The sequence below is a fragment of the Vipera berus genome (assembly GCF_964194415.1).
Source record: "Vipera berus genome assembly, chromosome: 4".
Taxonomy (NCBI): domain Eukaryota; kingdom Metazoa; phylum Chordata; class Lepidosauria; order Squamata; family Viperidae; genus Vipera; species Vipera berus.
In genome coordinates, this window is record NC_138206.1 from 4,303,038 (window position 1) to 4,326,829 (window position 23,792).

Genomic DNA, 23,792 nt, shown 5'->3' on the forward strand with positions numbered 1-23,792 from the left:
GGACAAGAAGCAACGGATGGAAACTCATCAAGGAGAGAAGCAACCTGGAACTAAGGAGGAATTTCCTGACAGTGAGAACAATTAACCAGGGGAACCACCCGCCTCCAGGAGTTGTGAATGCTCCAACACTGGAAGTTTTTAAGAAGAGACTGGACAGCCATTTGTCTGAAATGGCCTAGGGTTTCCTCCCTGAGCAGGGGGTTGGACTAGATGACCTCCAAGGTCCCTTCCAACTCTGTTAGTCTGTTATTCGATGAGCTACTCATGTTTTTTTTCTAAATCAGACAAAGCCACCTGGGCACGACAGGGACTCAGCTGTGCCCCAGAGCTCTCTTTGAATCGATGGGAACTTTTGCTTGGAACTTTTGCTTTTGCTTGGAACATCTAGCATTCCTTTGATATTTACTAGACCCTGTAGTTCCTCCGATCCCAAGATCCCAGGGAGCTTCTGTGCAAGGAGAAGGAGCTGCCACAAAACACACACAACACCCCCACCCCCAAACCACCCGTTTGATGCTACGGGCAATTCCTCTGCAGGAGTGGCTGTCAGAGCATCATCCTCACTTTTCTCTTTTTTTTTATTAAAGAGTTTTACAAAAAAAGATTTTACAATACATATCTTCCCAAAACCCACCCACCCCAAACCACCCCCTTCCCCCCCACTTCCCAGAGCTAAATACAGGGTTATAGATATAATAATCATATTCTAACTAAAAAATATCCATAATATAAAATTAACCAAATTCATAATGTGCTTTAACTCCCCTTTAACATAAATACATACAAAGTACTAACACTGAAATTAAGAAACAGTATCCCTCTAAAATCTACTCATAAGCTAAATGGAACTTTTTAGTCCCATATTTATTCTGAATATAATCTATCCATCTCCTCCAAACTGAAATATATCTTTCCTGTGAATGATCCTTCAAATAAGGATCCCACTGTCGCCTGTTGTTGATTTTTTTAAGAGTTCAAAAGGATTGGTTTGTTTGCTGGATAATTGCTTACAATGAAGAACATCTGAAACTAGAGTCATTTTTTCTAGTAGTTAAGGAATCAGGCTGCAAAGGGGGAGTCCCTGAGTTCTAATCCCACCTTAGGCCTGAAAGCCAGTTGGGTGACTTTGGGCCAATCACCAGGAGACGGTGAGTTCTGGTCCCGCCTTAGGCATGAAAGCCGTCTTCGTGACTTTGGGCCAATCACTAGGAGACGGTGAGTTCTAGTCCCGCCTTAGGCATGAAAGCCGTCTTCGTGACTTTGGGCCAATCACCAGGAGACGGTGAGTTCTAGTCCCGCCTTATGCATGAAAGCCATCTGGGTGACTTTGGGCCAATCACCAGGAGACGGTGAGTTCTAGTCCCGCCTTAGGCATGAAAGCCGTCTGGGTGACTTTGGGCCTATCACCAGGAGACGGTGAGTTCTAGTCCCGCCTTAGGCATGAAAGCCAGCTAGGTGACTTTGATCCAATCAGCGGGAGACAGTAAATTCTAGTCCCGCCTTAGACATGAAAATCAGCTGGGTGACTTTGGGCCAATCACCAGGAGACAGTGAGTTCTAGCCCCGCCTTAGGCATGAAAGCCGTCTGGGTGACTTTGGGCCGGTTTCTCTCTCTCTCTGCCCAAACACCTCACAGGGTTGTTGTTATGGGAGCTTCATCACTGGAAGCTTTCAATAAGAGACTGGACTGCCATCTGTCAGAAATGGTGTTGGGTCTCCTGTTTTGGGGGGGTTGGACTAGATGACCTACAAGGTCCCTTCCGACTCTGTTATTCTATTCTAAATAAAGAAACTGCATTGGGGTGTCTAGCCTCCTTTTTTTAAGAAGTGGGATAAAAACTGAAAGACAAGGAGGAGGGTGCAAATCTCCTTGCATCCCATAATACCACTGTCAAGAAAATACATGCTCTTCCAACGAAGCATTAATCGGAAATCTCAAGGGGAAATCTCCTTGGTGCCGAATCCTCAATCTACTTCATATCTCCAATCGCAGTTGGGGAAAGTGCCAGCTTTTCAGAGACGGAGGAGACTTATAAAGTCGTTTTTCCAGAATTATTTTCTTTTGGTTATTTTCTTAAAACAAAAACAAAAACGAGGAGTCCCTGAACGTTGTGTTTTTCTGCATCGTGGCATCCTTAACCTTGGACAATTCCACTCAAGAATTTGGTAAGTGGATGATTTCTGCCCTGTCAGTTGTGACCGTCCGAATAGCTTTTCCAGGTTTGGCTTTGTAAAGAGAGATCCAGCTATTCCCTTTTAAAATAAAATAATAATTTTAAAAAGTCCCGATCTTTGTAAACGCCTCACTTGACTAGAGAAAAATGCTTGATTTCAAACGATATTTGAAAGTCGAGGCAATCCTTATTTGGACCGCTTGCTAGAAAGACAATTTGAAAATTTTAAGGCTTTGCTATATTTGAGGAAAAATTACTTTCCTTTATTATTCTGTTGTGCAAGTCTCTCTTTCCATCCGCACATTTCTGTGAAAAACAGAAGCTGGTAGAACAGCAATGGGTCACTCACAGTGTTTTATGGTGAGAGAAAGAGAGAGATAGACAGATAGAGATAGATAGATAGATAGATAGAGAGAGAGAGAGAGAGAGAGAGAGAGAGAGAGAGAGAGAGAGAGAATGTGTGTAAGAAAGAGAATGAGAGAGAGAATAGGAGAGAAAGAATGAGAGACAGAGAGGGGATGAGAGAGAATGAGAAAGAGAATGAGAAAGAGGAGGAGGAGGAGGAGGAGGAGGAGGAGGAGGAGGAGGAGGAGGACTGTGGGCTCCTGGGTGCTCTCTGAGCTTGTTTGTTTTCTTGCAGACATTTCATTATGCAACTAAGTAATATCATCAGTGCTCGTGTTATCACATCATGCCTGGCACTGATGATGTTAGCTAGTTGGGTAATGAAACGTCTGCAAGAAACCAACCAAGCTCAGAGACCACCAAGGACCCCTCAAATAGTCCTCTCTTTCCAAACGGGATTAAGCACCCGTAGTAATCAGCTACAATGGCTTTTGTACATGCTGGGGATTGTGGTGACAGTGAAGCTATGTTGTCCAGCGTTGGAATCTCAGAAAACATTGCCATGTAGAATCTAGAATCAGAATAGATCTGGAAGGGACCTTGGAGGTCTTCTAGTCCAACCCCCTGCTCAGGCAGGAGACCCTATGCCAACCCAGACAAGTGGCTGTCCAGTCTCTTCTTAAAAAACCTCCAGTGTTGGAGCACCCAGAACTTCTGGTGGCAAGTGGTTCCACTGGTGAATTGTCCTCACTGTTAGGGAGTTTCTCCTTAATTCCAGGTTGCTTCTCTCCTGGATTAGTTTCCATCCGTTGCTTCTTGTCCTTTTCTGTGCTGTAGACTCTCACAGTAAAGATAGTCCTCAACTTACAAGCATTTGTTTAGTGACTGTTTGAAGTTACGAGGGCCCTGAAACCAACACCTGTTTTTGACCCTCCTCTTGTAAGGTCAAGAGTTAGAGTCAAAGCCAAGGTTGTTCTTTTGGCAGGAGGAAAAAATGTGCCATAACTTGAAAAAGGCGCAGGATCTCTATTTACAACAGACTCGCCCAGCGCTAATCTGTCCATCCCATCTTTAGATATTAGATAACTTTTATTGACATTTTTTTACTGTGGGCACAATGGCACACATTAGAAATGAAATTTGGTTGCTTGCTCTCAAAGTGTACATACATAACACTCATTTAAAACATACTATATACAACACAGGTATAGACCTACACCCTTACCTATAACTAACATATAAACATTAATCACTGTCCATCTTGAATACATAACGGAAGGAGGAAGCTTTAGAGTTCACAAAACTGTGACTGTATCTGGATGTTCTGCTGCGGATACCACGGAGCCCCTTCCTCCCAGAAGGTAACCAGGAAAACAGGTTGTGAAGAGGGTGTGTAGTGTCCCAGACAATCTTGTGGACCCTACTCAAGCAACGCTTCTGTGCCAAGTCCTGGATGGGAGGGAGGGAAGGAACTGCCAATGATCTGTTCTTACTGTCCTCACCACTCTCTGCACCGCCCTCCTGTCCGAAGCTGGGATGCTTCCAAACCAGACCATAATGCCATATGACAGGATGCTCTGTAGAAAGTGGTGAGGACAGGGGAAGGAAGATGTGCTTTTTTCACGCGGCGCAGGAAATGCAGGCGCTGCCGTGCCCGCTTCACCTGTGTCTCGCTGTTGAGCGACCAAGCTAGTTGATTATTAGGAGATGGAGATGGAAATGGAGAATGAGATAACATGGTGGAGGTGGAGGTGGTGGAGAGGGAGATAAGATGGAGGTGGAAGTGGAGATGGAAAAGGGGGTGGAAAGAGAGAGAGAAAAGGAAAAGGAGGGAGAGAGAGAAAAATTACCTTCCTCCCAGAAGGGAACAAGGAAAACAGGCCGTGAAGAGGATGTGTCGTGTCCCAGACAATCTTACGGACCCTGCTCAAGCAACGCTTCTGTGCCACGTCCTGGATGGAGGGGAGGGAACTGCCAAGGATCTGTTCTTACTGTCCTCACCACTCTCTGCACCGCCTTCCTGTCCAAAGCGGTGATGCTTTCAAACTGGACTGTGGTGCCGTATGACAGGATGTTCTCGATCGTCCCTCTGTGGAAAGTGGTCAGGACAGGGGAAGGAAGATGTGCTTTTCTCATGCGATGCAGAAAATGCAGGCGCTTCTGTACCATGTCCTGTATGGAGGGGAGGGAACTGCCAAGGATCTGTTCTTACTGTCCTCACCACTCTCTGCACCGCCTTCCTGTCCGAAGCGGTGATACTTCCAAACCGGACTGTGGTGCCGTATGACAGGATGTTCTCGATCGTCCCTCTGTGGAAAGTGGTCAGGACAGGGGAAGGAAGATGTGCTTTTCTCACACGACGCAGGAAATGCAGGCGCTGCCGGGCCGGCTTCATCTGTGTCTCACTGTGGAGCAACCAAGCCAGCCTACTTGTTAACTGCACACCCAGGAATTTGATGCTGGTATCCGTCTCCACAGGGGAATCATTAATGCACAGAGAAGTGTGGCCGTGCCTGCCTTTCCTGAAATCAACATCGATCTCTAATGATCTTCTAACGTCTTCTCCCCTTCAACAGGTCGGTCACCTTCACAGATGGTGGTCTCGGTCTCCTGCGCCGGGATGCCATGGCGGCTCAGCCCCTGCCCCCTTGCCTTCAGCTCGTATGCCAGCTGCCCCTCTTTGCCCTCCTTGAACCTCCACAGGGCTGTCACCTTAGGGATGATCCTGACGCTTTCTCTGGTCTGTTGCCCAGCCCTTAAGCTCGGTCTGCTGGGACCTTGGTCCCGCGACTCCTTCTTCTCCGAGGCCCTGCCTGACGTCGCTGCTCAGCTAGCCGTGGAGAGGATAAAGAAGGATCCTTCCCTCTCTGCGATCCACCGACTGGATTACGTCTTGTTGGAGGAAGATGGCCAGGCTTGGAAAGCACTTGCTCAATTTGCTGACTCTTCCAAGAATCTGTCGGCCTTCGTAGGGCCGCTGAATCCTAGTCATTGCGAGGCTGCCTCTTGGCTCGCTCAAGGCTGGAACAAACCCATGTTATCTTGGGCCTGCCTAGAAGGCCACCAGGATAATCCGATCAACGAACCCACATTTATAAGAATGTTGCCTCCTGCGGCTGCTGTACTCCTCACCGTGTTGAAGTATTTCAGCTGGGCTCACGTCGGCATCGTCTCTTCCGAGGGGGACCTTTGGGTGGGCACGGCCCACAAGCTGGCTAGTGTCCTCAGAAGCCACGGGCTACCTGTGGCTCTGGTTACGTCTACCGGGACGGAAACGGAAAAAGTAGAAGAGACTTGGAGCAAGATTCAAGCTGCTGGAACTATCAAAGGTAAACGGGGAAATGTTCCGGATGGGAAACTAACGAAATGTAGATTGATCAGGTCCCACCTAGATTGCAAAGTCTTGGAAAACCTTTCAAGATTCAGTGGAAGCAAATATTCGGAGCTGAGGGCCCCAGCTGTTCTCTGAGCTTTGCATTTCTCAGGTAGATGTTTAATGCCGCTTGGGGGTGTGTGTGAAAGCCCTAATAAGCAGGCATATACATAGAATGAAGGCTACTGCTAAGCTTGTAAGCCGCCCTGAGTCTTCGGAGAAGGGCGGGATATAAATGGAATTAAAATAAATAAAATAAATAAAATAATGACCCAACTAGGTCACACCATCAGTGTTGGAAGGGGGGGTGGCGTTCGCTCTCCACTTCTAGACTAAGGGCTTGGCCTGCCGGCGTTGGTGGAAATGCCTCTCGGGGATCCCTTGATTAGGCTGTGGTTTTATTTTTTTTGTTTTTTTTCATCCCATTTATATCCTGCCCTTCTCCGAAGACTCAAGGCGGCTTACAATTTAAGCACAAATCAATGTGCTTAGCAATAGCCTTCATTCTATGTATATGCCTGCTTATTAGGGCTTTCACACACACCCCAAGCGGCATTATTACAAAGTCAGCTTAATTGCCCCCAACAATCTGGGTCCTCATTTTACCTTCCTCGGAAGGATGGAAGGCTGAGTCAACCTTGAGCCTGGTGGGACTCGAACCTGCACTAATTGCAGGCAGCTGGTGTTACTTAAGGAGGCATTAGCCCACTGCTCCACCAAGGCTAAGGTTTACTCTTAGTTTGTCTGAGCTGGTAGTTCCTTGATTGAGGAATTGTTTATTCTTTGATCGTTGGTCTAACATTGGCCTGCCTTCCTTCCTTCCTTCCTTCCTTCCTTCCTTCCTTCCTTCCTTCCTTCCTTCCTTCCTTCCTTCCTTCCTTCCTTCCTTCCTTCCTTCCTTTTTCTTCTCCTTCCTTCTTTTTCCCCTCTTCTTTCTTTCCCCTTTCCTTTCTCTTTTGTTCTTTCCTCCCTCTCCCCCTTCCCCTTCCCCTTCCCCTTCCTTTCCCTTTTCCTTCCCCTTCCTTCCTTCCTTCCTTCCTTCCTTCCTTCCTTCCTTCCTTCCTTCCTTCCTTCCTTCCTTCCTTCCTCCCTTCCCCTTCCCCCTTTTCTCCCTCCCTCCCTCCCTCCCTTCTTTCTCTTCCTCTTCTTTCTCTTGCCTTCCCTTTCTCTTTTGTTCCTTCCTCCCTTCCCCTTCCCCTTCCCCTTTGCCTTCTTCCCTCCCTCCTCCCTTCTTCCCTTCCTTCTTTCTCTTCCTCCTTTCTTTCCCCTTCTCTTTCTCTTTTGTTCCTTCCTTCCTTCCTCCCTCCCTTCCTGCCTTCTTCCTCTCCCTCTTCTTTCTTTCTCCTTCCCTTTCTCTTTTGTTCCTTCCTTCCTCCCTCCTTTCCCCTTCCCCTTTTCCTTCCTCCTTCCCTCCCTCCCTTCCCTCAACAACTGTCTCCCTTGGCAATAGAAATTTGGGGCTCAACGGCAGTCATAAGTCGAGGACTCCCTGTAACAAATTCAAGTCTCCAACTAGCCTTTCCACTTTAACGGTCGGGCGCGTGCTCATCCTATTGCAGGGGGCTGGACTAGAAGACCTCCAAGGTCCCTTCCAATTCTGTTATTCTGGTTAATTCGGTCTTTCTCCTCCTCCCCGCCCCCACTCCCTCTCCTGTGGAAGCAGAAAGCTTTAACCTCTTCTTTCCTTCCTTCCTTCCTTCCTTCCTTCCTTCCTTCCTTCCTTCCTTCCTTCCTTCCTTCCTTCCTTCCTTCCTTCCTTCCTTCCTTCCTTCCCTCCCCCCAGTGCTTCTGCTCTGCATGGCGTCTGCTCTCACTGGGGGGGAAGACCAGGCCACCTTCCTCACGAAAGCCCAGGAACTGGGGCTGGCCGACGGCAGGTACCTCTTCCTGCCCTACGACACCCTTTTCTACAGCCTGCCCTATGGGAACCATTCCTATTTCCTTCTGGAAAACGACGACAACTTCCGCAAGGCCTACGACGCTGTGCTAACCATCACTCTGCAGTCTGGAGAGTCGACTTTCTACGAAGCTTTTCGGGCAGCCCGAGAAAAGGGAGAAATCAAAGTGGATCTTGAACCTGAACAGGTCAGTCGGTCAGTCTTAGTACCGCTTGACCAAGCCCTAGTCAGGCCACACCTGGAACACCGCAGCCAGTTCTGGTCACCGTATCCCCAAAAAGAGGTTGAAGAGTTTGGAAAAAAAAATTCAGAGAAGAGCAACTAAGATAGGCCTGGAGACCAAAATGTACGAAGAACGGCTGCGGGACTTGGGTTTGGCTAGTCTAGAGAAAAGAGGAAATAGGGGAGACACGATAGCAACATGCCAGTATCTCAGGGGTTGCCACAAAGAAGAGGAGGGGGCCAGCTTGTTCACCAGAGAACCAGATGGGAAGGACGAGAAACAATGGTTGGAAACTGATTAAAGAGAGAAGGAACCTGGAATTAAGAAGAAAGTTCCTAACATTGAGGACAATTAACCAGTGGAACTGCTTGCCACCAGAAATCGTGGGTGTTCCATCACTGGAGGTTTTTAAGTAGAGGCTAGACCAGGGATAGGCAACCTTGGCCCCTTCGTGACTTCAACTCCCAGAATTCCTGAGTCAGCATGGGGGAACTATGGCTCCTTCATGACTTGTGGACTTCAACTCCCAGAACTCCTGAGCCAGCATGGGAGAGCTATGGCTCCTTCATGACTTGTGGACTTCAACTCCCAGAACTCCTGAGCCAGCATGGGAGAGCTATGGCTCCTTCATGACTTGTGGACTTCAACTCCCAGAATTCCTGAGCCAGCATGGGGGAGCTATGGCTCCTTCATGACTTGTGGACTTCAACTCCCAGAATTCCTGAGCCAGCATGGGGGAGCTATGGCTCCTTCATGACTTGTGGACTTCAACTCCCAGAAATCCTGAGCCAGCATGGGGGAACTATGGCCCCTTCATGACTGGTGGACTTCAACTCCCAGAATTCCTCAGCCAGCATGGGGGGAACTATGGCCCGTTCATGACTCGTGGACTTCCAGAATTCCTCAGGCAGCATGGGGGGAACTATGGCCCCTTCATGACTTGTGGACTTCAACTCCCAGAATTCCTGAGCCAGCATGGCTCAGCTTTGAAACCTCTCCCTTTCCCCTCAGCATGGCTGGCTCAGGAATTCTGGGAGTTGAAGTCCATGAGTCATAAAAGAGCCAAGGTTGCCTACCCGTGGGCTAGACAGTCACCTGTCTGCGATGGTGTAGGTCAGGGGTAGGCAACCTCGGCTCTTTTATGACTCATGGACTTCAACTCCCAGAATTCCTGAGTCAACTAGCTGACTCAGGAATTCTGGGAGTTGAAGTCCATGAGTCATAAAAGAACTGAGGTTGCCTACCCCTGGTATAGGTTCTCCTGCTCAAGCGGGGGGCTGGACTAGAAGACCTCTAAGGTCCCTTCCAGCTCTATTCTATTCTATCCACACATAACTCTTGACCCAGGGAGCCCAACATTTCTGCTGCTAAGCGGGACAGTTGTTAAGTGAGTTTTGCCCCCATTTTAGGACTTTTCTTGCCACGGTTGTTAAGTGAATCTGGATTCCCCATGGACTTTACTTGTCAGAAGGTCGCCAAAGGGGATCCCAGGACACTGCGACCGTCATAAATGTGAGTCAGTTGCCAAGCGTCTGAATTTTGATGCCGTGAACATGGGGATGCTACAACGGTTGTAAGTGTGAAAAAGTAACTTTTTGCAGGGTTGCCGTTCTAACCTGAAACGGTCACTAAATGAACTGCTGGAAGTCGAGAACCAACTGTAGCTCGACATTCCTGCGCTTCTGTGCAGCCATAATATATTCAGGAGGATGTCAAGAGTGCTATCCGATTTTCAGGCTGGCTGCATTCAGACAACACACTTAACCCGGTTATGGAACTCATTATTTTTCTAGATTCACACAAGATCTGCAGGCAAAAATCTAAGCAACCTGTGGATTGGTACCATGGTCCAAACAATGCACACCCATTGAAGTTGCGCAAAACTAATCCATGCTCTTTCTTCTTTTTGATGAAGCTGATTATTAGGCACATAGTAACTATCACGGTGAGACCCAGTTTGGTGTCGTGGTTAATGCTTCAAGCTAGAAACCAGGAGTTTTAGTCCCGCCTTAGGCATGAAAGCCGATTGGGTGGCTTTGGGCCAATCACCAGGACACAGGGAGTTCAGTCCCACCTTAGGCATGAAAGCTAGTTGGGTGACTCTGGGCCAATCATCAGGAAACGGTGCGTTCTAGTCCCACCTTAGGCATGAAAGCTAGCTGGGTGACTTTGGGCCAATCACCAGGAGACGGTGAGTTCTAGTCCCTCCTTAGGCATGAAAGCTAGTTGGGTTACTTTGGGCCAATCATCAGGAGACGGTGAGTTCTAGTCCCGCCTTAGGCATGAAAGCTAGCTGGGTGACTTTGGGCCAATCACAAGGAGATGGTGAGTTCTAGTCCCGCCTTAGGCATGAAAGCTAGTTGGGTTACTTTGGGCCAATCATCAGGAGACGGAGAGTTCTAGTCCCGCCTTAGGCATGAAAGCTAGCTGGGTGACTTTGGGCCAATCACAAGGAGATGGTGAGTTCTAGTCCCGCCTTAGGCGTGAAAGCTAGTTGGGTTACTTTGGGCCAATCATCAGGAGACGGTGAGTTCTATTTTTATTTTTTTATTTTTATTTTTATTATATTTCTATACCGCCCTTCTCCCGCAGGACTCAGGGCGGTAAACAGGGCAAGAATAAAAATACAAATTACAAAAGTTAAAACTAAATTAAATAAATGCCCACATACTAAAATAGATATTTAAAACCTAATAAATAGCCCCCGATCCCCCCATCAGGCCAGGCCAGCTTGTTCAAAAAAGTATGTTTTTAGCTCGCGGCGAAAGGAGCGAAGGTCGGGCGCCGTCCGGAGCTCAACCGGCAGCCGATTCCATAGCTCCGGGGCACCCACAGAGAAGGATCTCCCCCTGGGGGCCACCAGCCGACATTCTCTGACCGGTGGCACCCTGAGGAGGCCCTCTCTGTGGGAACGCACAGGGCGGAGGGAAGTCGATGCCGGCAGCAGGTGTTCCCTCAGGTACTCCGGCCCCCTGCCATGGAGGGCTTTGAATACCATTACTAATACCTTGAATCTCACCCGGAAGGCAACCGGTAACCAATGCAGCTCACGGAGCAGAGGTGTAACGTGGGAGTATCGGGAGACTCCCAACACAACTCTCGCGGCTGCATTCTGTACCAGTTGGAGCTTCCGGGTGGTCCTCAAGGGCAGCCCCATGTAGAGAGCGTTGCAGTAGTCAAGTCGAGAGGTCACGAGCGCATGAGTGACCGTGCAGTTCTAGTCCCGCCTTAGGCATGAAAGCTAGCTGGGTGACTTTGGGCCAATCACCAGGAGACAGTGAGTTCTAGTCCCGCCTCAGGCATGAAAAATCAGCTGGGTGACTTTGGGCCACTCTCTCTCTCTCTCTCTCTCTCTCACACACACACACACACACACACACACACACACAAACACACACACACACACACACACACACACACACGCTCTCTCCTCTCTCATCCCCTCTGTCTCATTCTCTCTCTTAGACACATTCTCTCTCTCATCCTTTGTCTCTTTCTCCCTCCCTCTCTCTCTTTTTCTCTCTCTTACACACATTCTCTCATCTTTTCTCTCTCATTTTGTCTCTCTCTCTTTCTCTCATTCTCTCTCACACACATTCTCTCTCTCATCCTTTCTCTCCTTCTCTTTCCCATTCTCATCCTTTCTCTCTCTCTCTCTTTCTCTTTCTCTTTTTCATTCTCTCTCTCTCTTTCTCTCATTTCTCTCACACACATTCTCTCTCTCATCCTTTCTCTCTCATTCTCTTTCCCATTCTCTCTCATCCTTTCTCTCTCTCATTCTCTCTTTCTCTTTTTCATTCTCTCTCTCTCTTTCTCTCTCTCATTTCTCTCACACACATTTTCTCTCTCATCCTTTCTCTCTCATTCTCTTTCCCATTCTCTCTCATCCTTTCTCTCTCTCATTCTCTTTCTCTTTTTCATTCTCTCTCTCTCTTTCTCTCTCTCATTTCTCTCACACACATTCTCTCTCTCATCCTTTCTCTCTCATTCTCTTTCCCATTCTCTCTCATCCTTTCTCTCTCTCATTCTCTTTCTCTTTTTCATTCTCTCTCTCTCTTTCTCTCTCTCATTTCTCTAACACACATTCTCTCTCTCATCCTTTCTCTCTCATTCTCTTTCCTATTCTCTCTCATCCTCTCTCGTTCTCTCTTTCTCTTTCTCTATCTCTCATTCTCTCTCCCTCTCTCCCTCTCCCCCCCTCTCTCCAACCCACCTCACAGGGTTGTTGCTATGGGGAAGACTGGTGGAGGAAGGTGAGTTGGCTATGTTTGCCACCTTGAGTTATTTGTACAAACAATAAAGGTGGGATATAGGCAAATAAAATAAATACCTGAAAGCCTGGTGCCTTCGCTTCTGTTCTTCTGCAGGTCACTCCCCTCTTTGGGACAATCTACGACGCCATTTACCTGGTCGCGAAAGCCCTCGCCAAGGTCGCTCAGCCCCAAACGTCTGAACCCTCTGGAACAACCTTGATTCGACATGTCAGAAACTTGGACTTTGCTGGCTTCAGCCGCAGAATCCAAGTCGACAGCCAAGGACGGCCGCTGGCCAAATACGTCGTTCTGGACACGGATGGCAAAGGAAGTCAGCTGTACCCAACTTACCTGCTGGCAGCATCTTCGGGCAGGATGTGGCCCCTGGGGAGGGAAGTCCATTTCCCTGGAGGGAGACCCCCCCAGGCTGATTCGGCCTGCTGGTTCGAGCCCCAGGTCCTCTGCGAGAGAAACGACACGTGTGAGTATCACACTTTGGGGAAAGCAAAAAGGTTCCTTTGCACAATTATCACCCGGCAATTATGCCGAGAACTTTCTCCGAGACTCCAATTTCCTGCGGATCCGGGAATTGTCCCTTCCCTATGTTTGCCAGTCTATTATTATTATTATTATTATTATTATTATTATTATTATTATTATTATTATTATTATTATTATTATTATTATTATTATTATTTAAAGGTAAAGGTTTCCCCGCACATGCATGCTAGTCGTTTCCGACTCTAGGGGCCGGTGCTCATCTCCGTTTCAAAGCCAAAGAGCCAGCGCTTGTCCGAGGACGTCTCCGTGGACATGTGGCCAGCATGACTAGACGCCAAAGGCGTACGGAACGCTGTTACCTTCCCACCGTAGTGGTCCCTATTTTTCTACTTGCATTTTTACGTGCTTTCGAACTGCTAGGTTGGCAGAAGCTGGGATGAGTAACAGGCGCTCACTCTGCTATGCGTCACTCGGGCTTCGACCCGCCAAACTGCCGACCTTCTGATCGACAAGCTCAGCGTCCTAACCCACTGAGCCACCGCGTCCCTACTACTACTACTACTACTACTACTACTACTACTACTATTATTATTATTATTATTATTATTATTATTATTATTATTATTATTATTATTATTATTATTATTATTATTATTATTATTATTATCTCTGTTTGTTGGCCAGATCCGGGACTGGAAATTGTAATTCTGCTACTGTCACCTCCTGTCTTCCTGGTTCTCTTTGGCCTGTACCTGGCCTGCCTCAACCGGTCAGTATTTATTTATTTCATTTTATTATTTCTGGTTTGCCACATTTATTAAGGGGATCGCAGCAGGTGTTAGCTTAGTAACACGGTGGTTAAGTGAATATGGCTTCCCCCATTGACTTTGCTTGTCCGAAGGTCGCAAAAGGGGATCCCAGGACGCTGCAGCCGTCATAAACATGAGCCCGTTGCCAAGCCTCTGAATTTTGATCACCTGACCATAGGGGATGCTGCAAGGATCGTAAGCATGAAAAACGGTCATAAGTCACTTTTTTTCAATGCCATTGTAGCTTTGAATGGTCGCTAATTGAATGACTGTAAGTCATGTGCTATTTATGTTTTATCATAATGCAATAAAGCAATACAAAAGTTAAGATGGGAGGCAGAGTGGCCTGGTTGAAACTTCGCCTGTTTTTATTGTGCATAAAAAGCAGGTGGAGCTTCAACTGAATTGCTAGGCCCGCCATTTTGACTCTTTTGACCTCACCCTGCAAATAATAATAATAATAATAATAATAATAATAATAATAATAATAATAATAATAATAATAATAATAATAATAATAATAATAATGGTACCTGGTTGATACCTAGGACACTGGCAGCAACCCGTGTCAACCATCAGCACCAGTCAATTTGAATGTTCAGTTGACTGAGGTTCATGTTTAATGAATAAAAGATAATAATAATAATGCATACAAGGTCAAAATTCAGAAGACAGCAACAGAGAGTAAGTGCCGCCTATGCAAAGAAGCTGAAGAAACAGTGGACCACCTGGTAAGCTGCTGCAAGAAGATCGCACAGACTGACTACAAGCAGCGGCACGACAAAGTAGGAACAACGGTGCATTGGAAGATCTGCAGGAAATATCATTTGCCTGTAAGCAAGAACTGGTGAGATCATAAAATAGAGAAAGTCATAGAAAATGATAAAGTTAAGCTGCTCTGGGACTTCAGAGTTCAAACAGACAAGCACTTGCAACGTAACACCCCGGACTTAACAATTGTCGATAAGAAAGACGAAAAAGTCTGGATAGTGGACGTGGCAGCGCCTGGAGACAGCAGAATAGACGAGAAAGAACTGGAGAAGATAACAAAATTCAAAGACCTACAAATAGAAATAGAAAGACTGTGACAAAGGCAAGCAAGGGTAGTGCCAATAGTAATAGGCGCCTTGGGTGCAATCCCAAAACAACTGGAGCATCACCTGAACACCATCATTGGCATTGACAAATTCGCCATTAGTCAATTGCAAAAGGCGGCCTTGCTAGGAACTGCTTCCATCCTGCGACGAGATCTGTAATACCATCAAACATCCACATCTGCCCATCCCAGGTCCTTGGTAAGGACTCGATAGGTAGACAAAAATGCCAAATCCAGTCTGAACATCTAGCTTACTGTGCGATGAATAATAACAACAACAACAACAACAACAACAACAACAACAACAACAACAATAATAATAATAATAATAATAATAATAATAATAATAATAATAATAATAATAATAATAATAATAATAATAATTTCAGCTGTTTAGCACAGGGATCTTCAAACTTGGCCCTTTCATGACTTGTGGACTTCAACTCTGGCTGTGCGGTGATCAATAATAATGATAATAATAAAGTTGGAAGGGACCCTGGAGGTCATCTAGTCCAACCCCCTGCTCAGGGAGGAAACCCTGTACCATTTCAGACAAATGGCTGTCCAGTCTCTTTTTAAGTAACCAGCTTTATACTGCACGGTCAGTCTCGGCCCCATCCTCCACCAGTAATCCACTGCAGATTTTGCCCACCACCCGACCTCAGCATCCTTTATTTCTCAGGAGCTTTTGTGGGTGGCCCAATTAGCTAATGATTTCAGGAAATAAATTGTGCTAAGTAAAGAAATCTTAAAGAGCAATTATTGCAAGCCAGATGCTTGGATTCCTCTGACAATTCAAGCAGGGAGAGAGAATTACTGGCTTCCTGCCTCACCTCTGACAAAAATAACAACAATGCAAAATGATTAAGGGAGGCCAAAGAAGAAAACCCCCTCCAGCTGGATTCTTCCTATAGACCTGATGCGAGAGATTGTGCAAACTTAGCAACTGAATCAAACATGTGTTGCTTTAGAGCAGGGGTCTTCAAACTTTGGCCTTTTTATGACTTGTGGACTCCCAGAATTCCTCAGCCAGGCACGCTGGCTCAGGAATTCTGGGAGTTGAAGTCCGTAAGTCATGAAGGGGCCACAGTTCCGCCATGCTGGCTGAGGAATTCTGGGAGTTGAAGTTCACAAGTCATGAAGGGCCCTTAGTTCCCCCATGCTGGCTCAGGAATTCTGGGAGTTGAAGTCCACAAGTCGTGAAGGGTCCATAGTTCCCCCATGCTGGCTTAGGAATTCTGGGAGTTGAAGTCCACATGTTGTGAAGGGGCCATAGTTTTCCCCATGCTGGCTTAGGAATTCTGGGAGTTGAAGTCCACAAGTTGTGAAGGGGCCATAGTTCCCCCATGCTGGCTGAGGAATTCTGGGAGTTGAAGTCCACAAGTCATAAAGGGGCCAATTTTGAAGACCCCTGCCTTAAACTTAGAAGGGGTATCAATAGGCCAATCTAGGCAGGCCCTGCATTACCGGTAGTCCTCAACTTACAATCACAATTTCGGTCCTTAAGTGAGACTTTTGTTAAGCGATTTTGGCCTCATTTTACGACCTTTCTTTGCCTCACTTCTTAAGTGAATCCCTACAGCTGTTAAGTGAGTAACATGGTTGTTAAGTGAGCCTGGCTTCCCCCGTTGACTTTGCTAGTCAGAAGGTCGCAAAAGGGGATCACATGACCCCCCCGCGGGAACAGTGCGACCCTCATAAGTGCCAGGGGCCCAAATTTTGGATCACGTGTCCACGGGAATGCTGCAATGTTCCTAAGTGTGAAAAATGGTCAGAAGTCACTTTTTTAAAGTGCCGTTGTAACTTCAGTCACCTTGGTGGACTGTTGTTAAGTCGAGGACTGCCTATAAGTGAAAAAAATGGGATGGTGGCCAAAGACTTATGCGTGCTTCTGATCTGTTTTTTTCCCCAGAAATAGCCACCCCAACCGTCGAGTTGTGAAAGGATCTCAGAGGCTTTTTCTGACTTTAGACGATGTAACTTTTGTGAACACCAAAATCAGTAGAATGGTAGGTGATGGGAGACCGTCTCTCATTGACCCGGTTAAGGGGTGGGAGGTGTCTGCCCAGGTGGGCAAAAAAAATCAAGATGGTGGCCAGTTGCATCAGTCGTATGTCACTTTTCCCAGTGCCCTTATAAACTTCAAGAGGATCCTTAAATGAATGGTTGTAAATCAAGGACTATACCTGTCATGGTTCCAACAGATGGAACTCTTCAAAGAACTTCGAGGCGTTGTTTACCTTAAAGAATCTTTATTGGAGTAGCATAGCATCGGCACTAACACAATCGAAGCCAAAAACTGGGTTCCCTTCCCCTGGGCACATAGTATCAAAGCACAATTCCCTCCTCCAATTAACAGTCATAAATCACTTTCCCCGATTAGTTTGAAATGCGGGCTTCCCCTCCAGTTCTCCAGCCTGCCAATTCTTATCATCTCTTATGTCAATAACCTTGGTTCTCACGCTAGGTTCAGCCTTGTTATGTCTAGCTAAACTCTCATGCACCTTCCTCCCCCCAGCATCATTTAACTCTAACTCTAAGAGTAAAACATAAGAAGAAAATGGTTGCATGTCCCATCTGTTGTCAAAGCAAAAACATTCGATGTTAGCAGCGTTGACAATACCTCTATATGGTCTTTCCCCCCCCCCGCCCCCTCCTTGGTTTCCATCTTTGCTTAATTCCTGGCTGTGCAGGTAGTCCTCAGCTTACGACCACAGCAGAGCCCAAAATGTCTGTTGTTAAGTGAGTCTTGCCCCATTGTACGACCTTTCTTGCCCCCGTTGTTAAGTGAATCACTGCAGTTGTTCAGTTAGTAACACGGTTGTTAAGTGAATCCGTCTTTCCCCCCATTGACTTGGCTTGTCAGAAGTTTGCAAAAGGGGATCACGTGACACACACACACTCACACACTTGTGACACTGCGATGGTCATAAGTGTGAACCACTGGGACATTACCCCGGGACACTGCAACCGTCATAAATAGGAGTCAGTTGCCAAGCGTCCAAATTCTGATCACCTGATTGTGAGGATGCTTCAAAGGTCAGAAGGCCCTTTTTTCCCAGTGCCGTGGTAACTTGGAATGGTCACTAAATGAGCTGCTGTAAGTCGGGGATTACCTGTATGTGCTCTTTCCCCCTTGGTTTCCATCCTTGCTTAATTCCTGGCTGTTCTTGCTTGCTTTCCCAGAGGTTAACTCTTGACAACCTCAGCGAGTCAAAGAGCTGCTCCGAAGAACTCAGCCTCAGATCCGTAACCCACTCATTGTCCGTGAAAAGCACAACTCTGACCTACGAAACCTCTAACGTGGCTGTGCACGAGGTAATGGGGACCTTAACGGCGTAGGAGCAACGAGGATTTCTTGAGATCCCTCTCCATCGATATCGATGAGGCCCAAATTAGTGGCAGAGACAAAAATGGGGGAATGTTAGCTCCACAAGGTAGACCAGACCAAGGAAGTATGTACAGTTTGTCAGGACCCCTTTATTTCTTCGTTTTACTTTATTTTATTCGTATCCCACCTTCGTTATTTTCATAAGCAACTCAGGATGGCAAACATGCCTAATACTCTTCCCATTTTCCCCACAACAACCCTGTGAGGTTGGTTGGGCTGAGAGAGAGGGACTGGCCCAAAGTCTAGAACTCACTGCCCCCTGGTGATTGGCCCAAAGTCACCCAGCTGACTTTCATACCCAAAGTGGGACTAGAACTCCCAGTCTCCTGGTGATTGGCCCAGTCACCTAGCTGGCCTTCATGGGTAAGACGTGACCAGAACTCCCAGTTTTCTGGTGACTGGCCCAAAGTCACCCAGCTGGCTTTCATGGCTAAGGTGGGACTAGAACTCCCTGTCTCTTGGTGTATGGCCCAGAGTCACCCAGCTATCTTTTGTCTCTAAGGCAGAACTAGAACTCCCTGTCTCCTTGTGATTGGCCTAAAGTCACCCAGCAATCTTTTGTCTCTAAGGTAGAACTAAAACTCACTGTCTCCTGGTGATTGGCCCAAAGTCACTCAGCTATCTTTCGTATCTAAAGCAAAACTAGAACTCCCTGCCTACTGGTAATTTGCCTAGTCACCTAGCTGGCCTTCATGGGTGAGGCATGACCAGAACTCCCAGTTTCTTGGTGATTGGCCCAAAGTCACCAAGCTGGCTTTCATGGCTAAGGTGGGACTAGAACTCCCTGTCTCCTGGTGATTGGCCCAAAGTCACTCAGCTATCTTTTGTCTCTAAGGCAGAACTAGAGCTCACTGTCTCCTGGTGATTGGCCCAAAGTCACCCAGGTACCTTTCACCTCTAAGGCAGAACTAGAACTCACTGTCCCTGGTGATTGGCCCAAAGTCTCCCAGCTACCTTTCCTGTTTAAAGCAGGAACTAGAACTCACTGTCTCCTGGAGTCTAGTCTGGAGCCTTAACCACTATTAGATCTTTTATTGTAAAGCTTTTGTCATGGTTCTGACAGATGAAACTCTTCAAAGAACTTCGAGGCATTGTTACCTTAAAGAATCTTTATTTGAGTAAGCATAGCATCAGCACTAACCCAATCGAAGCCAAAAACTGGGTTCCCCTCCCCTGAGCACATAGTATCAAAGCACAATTCCCTCCTCCAATTAACAGTCATAAATCACTTTCCCCAATTAGTTTGAAGCGAGGGCTTCCTCTCCAGCTCTCCAGCCCGCCAATTCTTTTATCCTCTCTTATTTCAATAACCTTGGTTCTCACACTAGGTTCAGCCTTGTTATGTCTAGCTAGACTCTCATGCACCTTCCTTCCCCTCCCCATCTCCATCTGTTGTCAATGCAAAAGCATCTGATGCGTTGACAGCGATAGTAACAAAATCTTGCAAGTCTGAATATACTCCTCCCACTTTTATTTTCATATGAACTAGGGAGGGATCAGTCTGGGGTGTTTTCTCAAGTTATTTTCTTTGTCTGGGCTTAATCCCCGTTTATCTTGGTAGCATCCAAATGGCTGAAGTTATCCATGGTCCTTGCACTTACAACCGTCATAGTGTCCCCAAACTCAAGAGATCGCAATTCAAGTTATTGGCAACCTCATGTATTTACAATGGTTGCAATGCCCCGGGATCACTTGATCACCACTGGTGACTTCTCAGGGATCCTCTGATGAGCAAAATCAATTGGCAGAGCCAGATTTGTTTAACAAGCGCGGGATTCCCGTAAGGATCCCAGTAAAAAAGTTTGCAAAATCAGTTATGGCTCACTTAATGATTGCTTGGTGAAGGAGGTCCTGGTGCCATTTGTGGTCGTAAGTCGAGAACTGCCCATAGTTATATGAACGTTGGTTTTAAAAGATTTGCTCTGCTTGGACAGGGGAACTGGGTATGGCTGAAAAAAATGGAGACTGCGTTGACCACTGATTGGAAGCCACGCTCAACCCACGTACTCACCAAGGTACGTAGAAAGGGAGAGAGCAAATTGGGCCCTACACACACACACCTTAACCCAGTGTTTCCCAATCTTGGCAACTTTAAGACAGGTGGACATCAATTCCCTGCAGGGATTATAAGTGTGAAAAACAGTCATAAGTCACATTTTGGCACCCTCAAAATGGAAGCAAAAGTCCTAGGTCCACAGGGGTAGGCAACCTTGGCTCTTTTAAGACTCATGGACTTCAACTCCCAGAATTCCAGAGCCAGCATGGGGGAACAATGTCCCCTTCATGACTTGTGGACTTCAACTCCCAGAATTCCTAAGCCAGCATGGGGGAACTATGGCCCCTTCATGACTCGTAGACTTCAACTCCCAGAATTCCTCAGCTAGCATGGGGGAACTATGGCCCCTTCATGACTTATGGACTTCAACTCCCAGAATTCCTGAGCCAGCATGGGGGAACTATGTCTCCTTCATGACTGGTGGACTTCAACTCCCAGAATTCCTGAGCCAGCATGGGGGAACTATGGCTCCTTCATGACTGGTGGACTTCAACTCCCAGAATTCCTGAGCTAGCATGGGGGAACTATGGCCCCTTCATGACTTATGGACTTCAACTCCCAGAATTCCTGAGCCAGCATGGGGGAACTATGGCTCCTTCATGACTGGTGGACTTCAACTCCCAGAATTCCTGATTTGGCATGGGGGAACTATGGCCCCTTCATGACTTGTGGACTTCAACTCCCAGAATTCCTGAGCCAGCATGGGGGAACTATGGCCCCTTCATGACTGGTGGACTTCAACTCCCAGAATTCCTGAGCTAGCATGGCTCAGCTTGGAAACTCTCCCTTTCCCTTCAGCATGGCTGGCTCAGGAATTCTGGGAAGTCCACGAGTCATAAAAGAGCCAAGGCTGCCTACCCCAGTCCTAGGAGATTCAATCAGTTAAAAGAGATCAACCCTGACTGTTCTATGGAAGGACGGATCCTGAAGCTGAAGCTCAAAAATTTTGGCCACCAAATGAGAAGAGAGGACTCCTGGGAAAAGACCCCAATGTTGGGAAAGATGGAAGGCAAGAGGAGAAGGGGACAGCCGAGGAGGACATGGTTAGATAGGGTCATCAAGGCAAGGAACATGATTTGGGATGAACTCCAGGAGACAGTGGAGGATGGGGGGGGGGGCTGACGTGCTATGGTCCACAAGGCCACAAAGAATCAGACACAATTTAGTGACTGAACAACAACAAGAAAATGGGACCTCTCAGATAGATTGACTTCTACTTCCACAATTTCCCAATCAGCCATGCTGGCTGGAGAATTCTGGGAGTTGAAGTCCACCCCTCTTAGAAGTCCCATCTTCTTCTTTTTGTTCAGTCACTAAGTTGTGTCTGACTCTTCACAATCCTGTGGGCCACAGCACACCAGACACACACACCCATTCCCCCCCACACTTCTCCTGGAGTTTGTCCCAAATCATGTTTGCTGTGTTGATGACCCCATCTAACCATCTCCTCCTCTGCTGTCCCTTTCTCCTCTTGGCTTCCATCTTCGCCAATGTTGGGTTCTTCTCCAAGGAATCCTCATGTGGTGGCCAAAGGATTTGAGCTTTGGCTTCAGGATCCGTCCTTCCAAAGGAGAGTCAGGGTTGATTTCCTTTAGGATCGACTGATTGGATCTCCTTTGCGGTCCAAGGGGCTCTCAAGAATCTTCTCCAGCACCACAATTCGAAAGCACCCGTTCTTCGGCCCTCGGCCTTCCTTAGGGTCCAGCTCTCACTGTCACACGTTCCTACTGAAATTCAATCTTCACGTCTTATTTTACTGCAACAGAGGGAGTTGGAAGTCAACGCCTTTCGTTTCTTTCCCTCCCCTTCTCCACACTTTCTCTTTTCCCCTTTCCCTCTTGTTGTCCCTTACTATTTGCTTTTGCATTTTCATATTTTGTTATAAACGAAGAAAACCGTAAGAATTCCAAGAAACTCCCAGAATTCTCCAGCCAGTGAGGAATTGTGGAAGCAGAAGTCCATGTATCTGAGAAGTCTCATCTTCTTCTTGTTGTTGTTCAGTTGCTAAGTTGTTTTCTGATTCTTTGTGACCCCATGAACCACGGCACACCCGTGTCCTCCACTGTCTCCTGGAGTTTGTCCCAAATCATGTCCGTTGCGTTGATGACACTTTTTAACCATCTCCTCCTCTGCTCTCCTCTTCTCTTATTTCCTTCCATCTTTCCCAGGTGTCCTCTCTTCTCATTTGGTGGCCAAAATATTTGAGTTTCGGCTTCAGGATCCGTCCTTCCAAAGAACAGTCAGGGTTGATCTACTTTAGGGTCAACGGATCAAATCTCCCTAGGACTTTTGCTTCCATGTTGAGGGTGCCAAGGTGGCCTTTTTCACTGAAGGATGTGACTTAGGACTGTCTTTCACGCTGAACGATCCTTGCTGCATCCCCCGTGGTCACATGACCAAAATTCAGGCTCTCTTGGCAGCTGGCTCATATGACAGAATAACAGAATAGCAGAGTTGGGAGGGACCTGGGAGGTCATCTAGTCCAACCCCCTGCTCAGGCAGGATGACGGGTGCATTGTCCTTGGGGGTCACGCCATCTCCTTTTGGGACCTTCTGGCCAGCAAAGTCAACGGGCAAGCCAGATTCACTTAGCGACCAGGTTACTGATGTAACAACCACAATGTTTCACTTGAACAACCGCGGCAAGAAAGGTCATTAAAGTGGCACATAACTCACTTAGCCCATGTCTCGCTCTGCAGCAGAAATTTAAGTCGAGGGCTACCTGTATTTTCTTAGACTGACCTCCTTGTTCTTTTTTTTTATTTGTCTGTAGATGAGGGAGCTACGCCATGAGAATGTCAACCCCTTTCTAGGCCTTTTATCCGACACGGGTCTTTCTGCGGTTGTGATGGGTTTCTGCTCCAGGGGAAGCCTCCAGGACTTGCTACAAAACATGGACATAAAGTTAGACTGGATGTTTAAATCATCCCTTTTGATGGATTTAATTAAAGTAAGTCTCCCTCTCATTTCTCAATTTGCTGTGGCAGTAAGACCCTATCGCCGGAAAAACCAAATGCACAGATACCTTATAGGTGGTACCTTGCTCAATAGTAGTAACTGTGAGAGGGATCTCGGAGTCCTAGTGGACAATCCCTTAAATAGGAGCCAGCCGTGTGCTGCAGCTGCCAGAAAAGCCAATGCAATCCTGGGCTGCATTAACAGAGAATCGGGATCACAAAAAGAGGTAATACTGCTTTATAAGGCACTGGTAAACCATTCTTGAATATTTTGTCCAGTTTTGGTCACCACGATGTAAACAAAGATGTTGGGACTCTAGAAAGAGTGCAGAGAAGAGCAACAAAGATGATCAGGGGACTGGAGGCTAAAACATATAAAGAACGGTTGCAGGGATTGGGTAGGTCTAGTTTAATGAAGAGAAGGACTAGAGGTGACATGATAGCAATCTTCCAATATCTCAGGGGCTGCCCCAAAGAAGAGGCAGTCAAGCTATTCTCCAAAGCACCTTAAGGCAGGACAAGAAGCAACGGATGGAAACTGATCAAGGAGAGAAGCAACCTAGAACTAAGGAGGAATTTCCTGACAGAACAATTATTTAGTGGAACAAAAGTTGTGGGTGCTCCAACACTGGAATTTTTTAAGAAGAGATTGGACAACCATTTGACTGAAATGGCACAGGGTTTCCTGCCTGAGCAGGGGGTTGGACTAGATGACC

The 23,792-nt window shown here is 47.0% G+C and overlaps 1 protein-coding gene across 1 annotated transcript in view; it reads left to right on the forward strand.

Moving 5' to 3' along the window:
* Positions 1 to 1,781: 1,781 nt before the first annotated feature.
* Positions 1,782 to 23,792, forward strand: part of LOC308667994 (retinal guanylyl cyclase 2-like) — a 44,911-nt gene continuing 22,900 nt past the window's right edge. The window contains exons 1-9 of the mRNA XM_081327657.1: positions 1,782 to 2,166; positions 5,096 to 5,848; positions 7,676 to 7,977; positions 12,381 to 12,747; positions 13,452 to 13,536; positions 16,585 to 16,681; positions 17,859 to 17,990; positions 19,998 to 20,078; positions 22,893 to 23,069. Coding sequence (XP_081183783.1) covers positions 5,113 to 5,848; positions 7,676 to 7,977; positions 12,381 to 12,747; positions 13,452 to 13,536; positions 16,585 to 16,681; positions 17,859 to 17,990; positions 19,998 to 20,078; positions 22,893 to 23,069 — 1,977 coding nt within the window. The 5' untranslated portion in view covers positions 1,782 to 2,166; positions 5,096 to 5,112. The remainder of the gene's footprint in view (positions 2,167 to 5,095; positions 5,849 to 7,675; positions 7,978 to 12,380; positions 12,748 to 13,451; positions 13,537 to 16,584; positions 16,682 to 17,858; positions 17,991 to 19,997; positions 20,079 to 22,892; positions 23,070 to 23,792) is intronic.